Consider the following 10,419-nt stretch of genomic DNA (forward strand, 5'->3'; position numbering starts at 1 on the left):
AAACAATTTTACTCCGTCGTAATGAAGACTGGCAAAGAACCACATTTCCAACATCCAACCATCCATAGAAGGATTTCCATCATGCCGAGTAGCTTTGGCCAATTTACGAATCAGGTCTGGTCCTTTCTTGATGGCCAACATAACCCCGGCAAATCGACTGACAATAGATGTTTTTCGAGGGAACACATCATTCTCTACTAAACTTGAACTGAAGAGACGATCCACGACATTATTAGACTGGTCGCCTATTGTGCCTTTGACGTATGGAAAAATATCATTGACAAAAGTGACTAATCCATATGTTTGTTGGATCACATCTTTGGTCGCAAAAAGAAACATACATCTGGCAGAAGCACCCGCAAAGTATAGTTTAGAACGGACCAAGTCTTCACAAGACGAATCAATCTGTAAATCAGAATCCAAAACAGCCTTGACATGGTTAAAAAATTCGTCATTTTGAACAGCATGAATATACTATTCTTCCTTTCAAGAATAGACGTTGAATTGTTTGAGATTCAACAGCATATCTTCCTCCAACTTTGCTTTGTAACGTGAAGACATCAAACAAACGACAACCAATCTTCTTTTTTTTCGGTCTTTTTCGAGCCATGAATAGCAAGCTTGCTGTACATCAATGTGTTTTTGTCCATTTGAAGTGTATCCATCAATAAACACAATGTGTTGTTTTGATTCATCTACTTTATGCAAAATATCAAAAAGTTTGTCGATATTGCTGTCGTAGATTTCCTGGGATTTCTTTGAATCGCCCTCCAAACGAACACATACTGGATAACAATCTATGTACAAATGAATCCAAGTAACAACCCAGTCCTTTTTGTCCAGAGTTGAGGCAAATGCCAGAACATTAGTTGACTTACCAGTTCCTGGTGGTCCTAGAATCCAACCAAGAACCCCATTATCAATGACTTTTTCCCGTAAAAAACTGAATTGCTCATGAAAAGTTGGACGGCAATAAAGAATGAGTTTTTGAGTAGATAGACCAGTCTTGGCCAAGTAATTTGTGTCAAGTTTGAAAATGGTCAAATTTGGGTCGTATGAAAGTTGAGCAAGTGTTGATACTTTCTCCCATTCACTTGTTCTTCTTTTCTTGTATCCTGCTGTTAAAGTAGAACCTGCGGCAAAAAGGTCAGTTTGAGTAGGCTGTCTTGAAGGTGGTGGTAAACAACCAATAACAACACAAGAACCATCTTGAGTAAAGTATTATTGAGGAAGGGAGTCGAGTAAAGCCCAGGTGTTGATTAGTTGGTCCTTGTTGGTGTTGGTGTATAGTTGCAGTTGAGGAGCATCAATGTCAGCCATAGCAGGACCATACTCAGACTTGATAGCATCCTGAATGTCACTCAGGTCTTCAAAGTCAGTCACATCGATTTCAGCAGTAAGTGTGTCGTATTCAACATTGAGGAATCGTTTTGGCATTTTATGAAAAGAAAAAAGAGTAAAAAAGCAATTTATTTGTCAAATTGTAAAACAAAAATCGACTTTTTAATCGAGTCAAAATAACAAAATTTTGGGATATTTCAAGACAATTCACACGATTGAAATATTTGGAAATTAGTCAAATTTACATCAGAATTAATGTCTCATTAATGTGAGACATTACTAGTGTGAGAGTGTTGACTTGCATTGTGTGAGACATTAGTAGTGTGTGAATGTGAGACATTTCTGAATAGTTTAACAATCAAAAACCATCAACAATGACGTTTGAACTGGGATTCACATGACTTTCTTGGTTTCTTCCATCTTATGAACACACTCACTCACTTGTTAATAAACAACACAATCGAATATTGATTCATTCCTTTACATCCTTGATCAACTGCAACACACTTGACAATAATGACAACCATCAATATGCCATCATATGTTCACGATTCTCACAAGTAATATGAACTCAATTGAAAACGCTGTCACTAGCGCATTTGGTCAGTTGCAGAGTCAAACCAATGACATTGTTGTCATGATGACCAAACACGACAGTGTCATTCGATCATTACTGGGACAGATCTTGGTCAAACTGGACTCTGGTTGCTCACCAACACATGCAGTTGTTATACCAGTTGTGGTATTCGAAACCATTTCCACGACTGTGGACATCACCGCAACAGTGACTGTGTTTTGTCCACAAAGTCAATCCAAGTTGTTCATATGCGACAACAGCACGTTGCACACACGCAGACTGTCGATACGGAATGCCAAGCAACAATCAACTTATTCCGTAATCGTGCAATTGTTGACATAAATACCATTGTGGTCAATGCTGTATCGACTGGTGTCAAACCTTGAATGAATGCTGCAACTCGCATTTGTTTATTGCGTTTTGCATCGAATGCAATGTGCACACTCAATAAACTTTGTGGTATTCTGGTCACATTCCGTATCAATCTGCAACGGATTACCAACATGCATACAATCAACAACACGATCAGATTATTAGTAGATCAATCTATTGCTGTCAAACTTGTAGTCATGACCCAACTCGGTACAAATCAGGTCAAGTTTGATCCAGAAACTCCAACAAAAACCATCAACCCGACCACTGAACTGGCTGCTCGTTGACGGTTTGCTGATTATGTGGGTTTATTGTTGATGGGTAAGCGTGTAAACTGTCGTACACGCAATTTATACTGCGAGTTGATGGTCAAGTCTGACAATCTGCATTCGTGAACTTGTGTGCAAACAGTGTTTTGTTGGATCTCAAACATCCTGCAACTCGCACAGTTGTTTGCACAGTTGCTCGTCTATCAATCCAACTGGATCTGCAACTCTGTCAAGCAAATCCGTAGTGCAATCTGCTGATGTTGATGTGACTACAATAAACACGAAACTCACCAAAATAACACTTGCTGATCTGACAGGTCAATGAGTGACACTCTAACCATTAATACCAAACAAACAACGTTTTGAATCAACAATCAACTGTCATGACAATTGGTAACATTCGTGGTCATTTGGCATCCATCTCAAACCATCACATCAAACACATTTCCAAAATCGATTGCTGGACAACTCAACTCGGTGCACGAGTCCGCATTACTGTGTCAGAGTTGTTAAACATTGGTAATGTGAAAATATCATAAATAACGAGATATTTCAGAGACTCACACGACGCATATATGTTTGAGGCGATGTCTATCGCAGCCATCACTTGTGCAATAACAAGAGACTTTCTCAGCTATGACGTCTAATTCACGGATACGCATAGCCGTTATCCACATCCTTATAAAATGATCAATGTTTTCTTTTATCAATAAACAACACAATTAACTCATTGGTTCATTCCTTCATTCTCATCTTTTACTTTTGATATTCCTCCAAAACTATACTACATTAATATGTTGTCATACTTCCAAGAGCAACAGTATTGCTGTGGTGTGATGTTGGCAACTACACACAACTTGACATGAATGACAATGTTGATGCCGAAACTGTCAATGTATTACAGTGTATTGGTCAACAGTGACTGCAATCAATGACAATATTGCAGTCAGTTCAATCCAATTGTTGATTGGAACAATCATTATCCACTTGTCAGATTCAGCATGTAAATGAATGTTTTGTAACATATTTACTAATCCAACAATTGACTGATTAACAATAATTGAATATTAAAATGTAATCAATTGAGTTGAATTGACACTCGATTGAACAATACAAATAAACACATGACAAATGTCTAAACACTATTCAAAGTGTGTGAATTTGAATACATGACAAATTAATACAATTTGACAGTTTTAATTTCACACAAAAATGTTTAATATTCAAAGCATGTGAATTTGTTTCACATTGTTTCAAACAATTAAATTTTGGATTTAAAGTCGGATTTTTTCCTTTCTTCATTCCATTCCATTACATTCCATTCTTATTTATTCTACTCACTTCATTCTACTCCACTTTATTCCATTTCTTTTTACCATATCTCTTTTATTTCATAATTTCAATGGAAAACAGACAATTCTACATTCAATACCTCCACAACCAGCCAGTTGGTTTGAGAACTCATATTCTCAACACCAATACTTTTGTCTGGCTTCAAACCCTGTTTACTGTTGCTGACTTGGTCGCTGCTTACAAGACTGCCACCACTCCCCTCCTTGACGGGATTTCCTTAGCACACCTCACCATCCATTATGTGGTGGATGGTCCAGCCATTGCTGGGAATACTCTGTTGACCTCCATTCAGGAGCCGGTTGGTTCCTACAACCAACCGCTTGTCATCAAGGCCAACAATGGTACTGGACAAGGCATCTCTAATTCAATGTCAGGAGCTCCAGTAGGTTCGAATACCGGAATGGTTTCAGGAACATTCGAAGAAACTGCAGATACCGAAACCACTGTGTCACTTTTAAAGTATCATCACATTGCCGATTCTTTAAAAGATGACGACTGTGTCGTGCAAATTGTAAAAATTATCCTTGCAGTCACAGCTGGAGAATTTTCGGGGTCAAGCTTCAAAAATTTACCGTTTGCATTTCTCGAGGGCTCATCTGGCTCAGGAAAGAGTCAGATGGGCTTTAATATCAAAGCCAATATTGGTGATCGGAGGAGAGTGCATTATCTCCTGTTCGATCCTCCCGGTTCGACATCACAAAGAATCTACCGCAACTTTGAAAACATTTCAAAGTTGTTCAGCAAATGTTATGTAGAAGATGAGCACATGTACACTTCTGAAACTTCATCTCCAAGCTGTGGTTCGCTGTTCAAAGAAAGTCTATATATGTATGGATTTATTTTTGAACTGCTATCCAACAAAATTCAGTCACCCACAGTCAGTATTGGCCCAAAGACTGGCAAAGATGTCCAAGAGCTGATGACTTCCAAAGGAATCCATCAACACAGACCAGTGTTTATTCTGGACGAGTGTATTGCTATTTCAGACCAGTCCTTAAAAAAAGTGCGATTTGTGCGAAATTGCTTTCGTTCATTGGGTCTGGGACTCGTTATGATGGGAACAGATTCCAGAGCAGCCAAACTGCAACTCAGCATTGGAGGAAGCAGTCGAAGTGATGTTCCAATGCCGTGGTGTCATGTGTTTGGGGAATTTCCAGCAGTAAAACTAGAACTAACAGGATTGCCACAAACACTACCAAGATATCTCAAATCTATCATACTCAACTCAAGGCCACTTTTTGCGCAGCTTGTCGCAGAAGAAATCGCAAACAATGCTTCAGATTTTGACGAATTGATGAAAGCAGCGTTTATTAAACTGAAATCAGTCAAAAAGATATTTGGAAATCTTTACGGACAACTTGGACAGGTTCGGCTGTTTCATAACGCTCACTGTCAACTGACCGATTTGGAAAGCCAATCGACCAATCTGGAAAACCAATCGACTCCATTGATTCACTCACACTTTGCCCAGCTAGATGGAAAAAAAAACTTTATATTGATGAATGATGGATGTATTCAAGACCATTCTGCTTCTTGGGAACCGTCTTCGGTGTTTCCAGAGCTAAAGAACGATATTTTGCTTTACCTGCTGTTGATGGGTGGAAAGGGATTTTCCGCCTGTTATGCAGGGGATGGCAAGCAGGTGCCATATGCACATTTTTTGATGAAAGCCAAGAGTAATCCGGATTATCGCAGCCATATTCTATACTTTTCGAATGCTGTACAGGATAGCAATGATGGAATGTTTCTCGAGTCTTTGCTATGTTCGACAGTCTGTTTGGCTTCACATTCTAATGGCGTCAAGGGAATTGATCTAAAACCGTTTCTGTTGAATTTGGTATATCAGCTTCAGATTGATAAACCTGATTCCGAAGACGTCTCTATACTCGATCTGAACAGGCTCGATGGTATAACATTTACTGTACCTTTTCTTTCACCGCCAAACCAAAAGTGGCCCGATTTTGTTCAAATACCTGGTTTGAACTTTAATTGGTTATCAAGAGCTCGAAACTCGGAAGGTATTGATTTGAAGACTTCCTGTGGACTTTTTGGAGAATCCAAAGATCACAAAGGTGTAATCAGCCTTGAAACAATGGTGAATATCATTGATAGGATTCCTGAAGCAGCAGAGGTGGAACTAGTTTTTACACGAAAACTTCAAGATTCGTACTTTAATCCTCCAGCTCCATCGTTTGAAATTCAATTCCAAAGAAAAGGCCATGTTCTAAAAAAGGCTTACTACAAGATTGACGCTTCAAAGCCCAACACTTTGCTTGAACCAATCAAGGGTCTTCCGTGCGACCAGCCTGATATGGATGGAGTTGTTATTTTCTTTGAGATCAATGACAGGGTTATTATTTAATGAGCATTGATATTTCCTCCCAATAAATATATTTATTAATTTGTACAAATCTATAATAACTCGATCGAATTGAGCAAGTTGTTTTTGGATAAATATCAGTAATGATTACACAATCATTTAACAATCTATCCAGTTTCAAGGATATTGTTACAATTATGGGCAAGATATACAACAATCCAATCGTGTTCATTATGTCCATTGTGCTATCGAGTATGAATATTGCACAAAACTATCCATCATTCAAACTACAGACTATCCACTGTTGCACCTCGAGACTTTTGTTCATAATGACCTATTTTTGGTAGATTGTTGTTTTTGACAAGCTTGGACAAATCTAATAGTAATTATTGGCCAACAAAACTGGTATCATTTGGTGCCTTGTCTACACTGTTATAATTGACAGTTTTGGTGTTTCAAGTAGTGTATATTGAGAACATTGCATTATGGAACCATTGCAATGTACGACACAAAGTTGGATGATGTGCGCAATGACGTACATCATATCAGCTATAAATGGATCAATGCATACCTTTGTAATAAACAACCAGCTTTATTACTACACCTGCCGAGTCTCTAGTTTCATAATAGTCTTTGATTTCCAACATGAATACCGCTACATTCAAAATGCACAACACGCTTGCTATGGAACAAAAACAGCACTATTGTTCACGTTGCTACAAGTATATTGGGATCATCATTGAATCACACACTGCTGGTAGCTGTAAATCGGACGACAAAAACACAAACAGTGATGTTGAACATGATGAGTAAACCTAGTTGTATTGGTTGCTGTTGCACAAAAACAGCTGTTTTTAACAGTACATTTTGAATATCGTAATGTTGATCAATCACAAATATATGGGTTTTGATGGGTCCGGTAGATCAATTCAGTGTATAGTAGTGATTAGTGCAATATGATCAATTCAAGCATGCCATGCCATGTCATGTCATTGTATTGGTAATGAATGATGTTATTGAATGGATGAGATTGAATGCAAGATAAATAAGTAAACCATCATGCAATACACGCTGGATTGTAGCATATCCTACTCGAGACTGTTGATGGTCCACTTTGAGCTGCAACAACGTGTCGGGTCTGGTTCAAGAGTTTGTTGTTCAGCACCAGAATCTTGAGCAACTGCACCATGCTCAGATTGTAACAATCATTGAAATACAACATTGTAGAACGAACCGAATCAAACCACTGCATTACCAGTTGATCCGAGATGCATCATATGGTCAAGTTATACCAGACTGAACAACATCCAAGTAGTGTTGCTTGAATCCAGTTTTGTAAAACTGATGTTTCCAAACCATATTTGTCGCAACCCAAGTGTTTTTGATGTTCAATCTCAAGTCGAGTCTTGTGAATCGGACTGGATTGTTGTTGGTTTCCGGTATTCATGCTCTAAATCGGCAAGGTTTTCACTCGCCGAGTTGCCAATTCATAATGAATAATAGGTTCAGTCACTGTCAAGTTGAACACTAAACTTGCTATGTTGGCATCATGACCATTTGCTGTGTAACTTGTGATTAAAACATTCCATTCACTGAAATTGGACTAGAATTGAACTGGAATCAACTACATATACATCATCTAGATCATCTGGATTAAAATCTGTCAACAGACTGGATCCAGTATTTGTAGTCACACTGAGTTAGTGTCGCATATACTGAACACTAACTACAGTGACAGACTATTACAGTAAACAACTAGAGTGTCGTTTTACTGGATCCAAGCAAGTTGTCATTCAACAAGTACAGTCTTGTATTGTATTTATGTTATCGAGTACGATCAAAAGCATGCTACTAGTATATCAATAGCACCATACAACACCAGTTCATTCGAATGATATTTGTTTGTTCATATAAACTATAAAACTGAATTTCAATTTGAATGGCAGTTGGAATTATCAGCTATAGATTTGCTACGTTTTGCGACACCGATTCCACAAAAATGACAACTCTGAATCAAACTCGGGTCAAACAACGCAAGAGTTTCTACAAGACTGCACAGATGTGATGACTTTAAATTAAACAATGAGTTATCATCAAGACTTGGCTATTACAGTGCTGACCAACTCTCACTTTGACTGACTGATCGAGGACCTTCTTTACAACCATACTGCCCATTTCTTGTTCAAAATACTGGAAATCATCATTTATTCATTACAATTACAGCAACTTGTAATCAACGTCGGATCAAATATCTCACAACTGGAGTCGCCATTGTCTGAATCGAACTTTAAAATATCCCATTCTAAACAAAAAAGTATGAGAGCAACTCGATCAAATACTTGAAAAGAACAAAGTCAACCCCCACTGATTCAACACTTGTATGTATGTATGTTGGAATCAGGTCAAGCCTGTGCTGTAAACTAGTTGTTACATCAATCGTCAAAAACAATCCCAGAAAACAAATTCAATATTTCACACTATTTGTCGTTTGCTACAACATGCTTTGATTCAGTTACATCAGGCAATGAGTCTCGGACTTTATTCGATTGCTCCACTCATCATTTGTCTGTTTTTACCCGAAACGTTCAGATACAAGTGGAAAAAGATTGGATGGTGATTTCTTAAAGGTTCATGGTCACTTTGAATGTTTTACGTCGCGGAAAGAGTTTATATTACTGAAGCAAGCAAGGATGACATGAGACTGGAAATGTCACAGGACTTGATTGGATGTAAAGCTGCAGCAAAGATTAGTCATTTGAACTCGGTGCATGGAATTGTTACAAACTATATGCAGTTGAATTTCTTGCATAGTCTTGATGAAAAGATTGGATTGGACGAGTGCGTTGTGGATATGGATACGACTGGACCTAGTACAGATTATCTTGTCGATATCACTGCCAAAATCTATACAATATTATCTGATGAATGACATGGAGTTGATAAATATATTGGGATACAGACAAACAAGTACCAATGTTTTGACTAAACTGATATTGAAGGATGCTCTTGTTTTAATTTTGCCATTTCTATCTGAACGTTGCAACTGTGGTGAGGCATGGATAGTATTACAACTGTAATGTCTGGACAACTGACTGTCTGAATAACAGTAACTATTTCCAGTGATGCTGATTTGTAAACACTCGAACTATTCAACAACACTCTATCAATGCATTTGCAAGAGTCATTGGACGTATCCGTTGTTTGAAAGTTGATTCGCATACATTCAGAAGTGGAAGTTATGAAGCTTATTTCCACGCAAACACGATCAATGTATTACTTTTTGTTGGATAGACTGTATCATCTGTCATCAATTCAGACACACTTGTCAGTTCTGTTCCGTATACAATGAGTCACATATGGACACATATGGACACCAATGCAACAATCAAGAATCAATTGTCATTTACAAGTCTGAATTGTCAACCAACAATCGTACTAATGGACCAACGGACCAATGCCAAATCACCTGCACATCAGACAGTTTATTGGACATGACTTGATTGTTTTTGACAACTGTTTGATAATTGCTTGATGACTGTTTGATGACTCGAGTAATCCAATCACACATTGCTGGCAATTAAATGTAACTATACAATGTGTCATGTATACATTGGATACTATCAGTTTATCAGTGACTATCTGGTATTTGTTTATGCATGATTAGTTGGACTACTATTTGCAATCAACACAATAACTGGTGTCAATGACCGATAACAATGAAACCAAACGATTGACCACATCAGATTATACACGCTCATTCTGGAATGCAACTTTGCATCGATATCGTAAATATCAATCAGAATCCGAGCCAAACGAGTCAAGCGAGTGTCGCAAGCTTGCATTCATTTGAAAATACTCGATATCAGGCTAAAGTTGCATGTGAAATGGTCATTTGTACAAGGTTAAACAACATCGACATTTACAATCAATGTGATGTTGGAACAGAGCTGCTATTTCCGAATTTAAAAGTCCAAATTGTACATATTGTTATCAAGTCTAATCCACACCCTTCATGTCATGTCATGCTTGATAGTTTCATACACTGCTGCAAGAGTTGTATTGTGTGTATTTCGAGTATTTCCATCACTCCATCACACTGTATTGGCTCAAACAACTCAAACAGATTGTCATAATCTGACATGATTCCAAAATAATTGCAATCGGTTATATTTGACATGATCGGATCA

At 37.9% G+C, this 10,419-nt stretch overlaps 3 protein-coding genes across 3 annotated transcripts; 2 read left to right on the top strand and 1 right to left on the bottom strand.

The window, feature by feature from the left end:
* Positions 1-486: 486 nt before the first annotated feature.
* On the bottom strand, positions 487-1,437 carry BATDEDRAFT_24349 (uncharacterized protein; the record flags this gene model as incomplete). The annotated part of the gene is made up of 3 exons (XM_006678357.1): positions 487-797; positions 879-1,208; positions 1,329-1,437. The coding sequence occupies 3 exons, from the start codon at positions 1,435-1,437 to the stop codon at positions 487-489; spliced, it is 750 nt and encodes a 249-aa protein (XP_006678420.1).
* A 469-nt stretch (positions 1,438-1,906) lies between these two features.
* BATDEDRAFT_24350 (uncharacterized protein) lies at positions 1,907-2,577 on the top strand (the record flags this gene model as incomplete). The annotated part of the gene is made up of 2 exons (XM_006678358.1): positions 1,907-2,147; positions 2,486-2,577. 2 exons carry the CDS (start codon positions 1,907-1,909, stop codon positions 2,575-2,577), a joined length of 333 nt encoding a protein of 110 aa, XP_006678421.1.
* A 1,322-nt stretch (positions 2,578-3,899) lies between these two features.
* Positions 3,900-6,320, top strand: BATDEDRAFT_87954 (uncharacterized protein). Its single transcript, XM_006678567.1, has one exon. It carries the CDS (start codon positions 3,962-3,964, stop codon positions 6,272-6,274), a length of 2,313 nt encoding a protein of 770 aa, XP_006678630.1. The 5' UTR covers positions 3,900-3,961; the 3' UTR covers positions 6,275-6,320.
* The last annotated feature ends 4,099 nt before the right edge of the window (positions 6,321-10,419 follow it).

This window comes from Batrachochytrium dendrobatidis (assembly GCF_000203795.2).
Source record: "Batrachochytrium dendrobatidis JAM81 unplaced genomic scaffold BATDEscaffold_5, whole genome shotgun sequence".
Lineage (NCBI taxonomy): Eukaryota > Fungi > Chytridiomycota > Chytridiomycetes > Rhizophydiales > Batrachochytrium > Batrachochytrium dendrobatidis.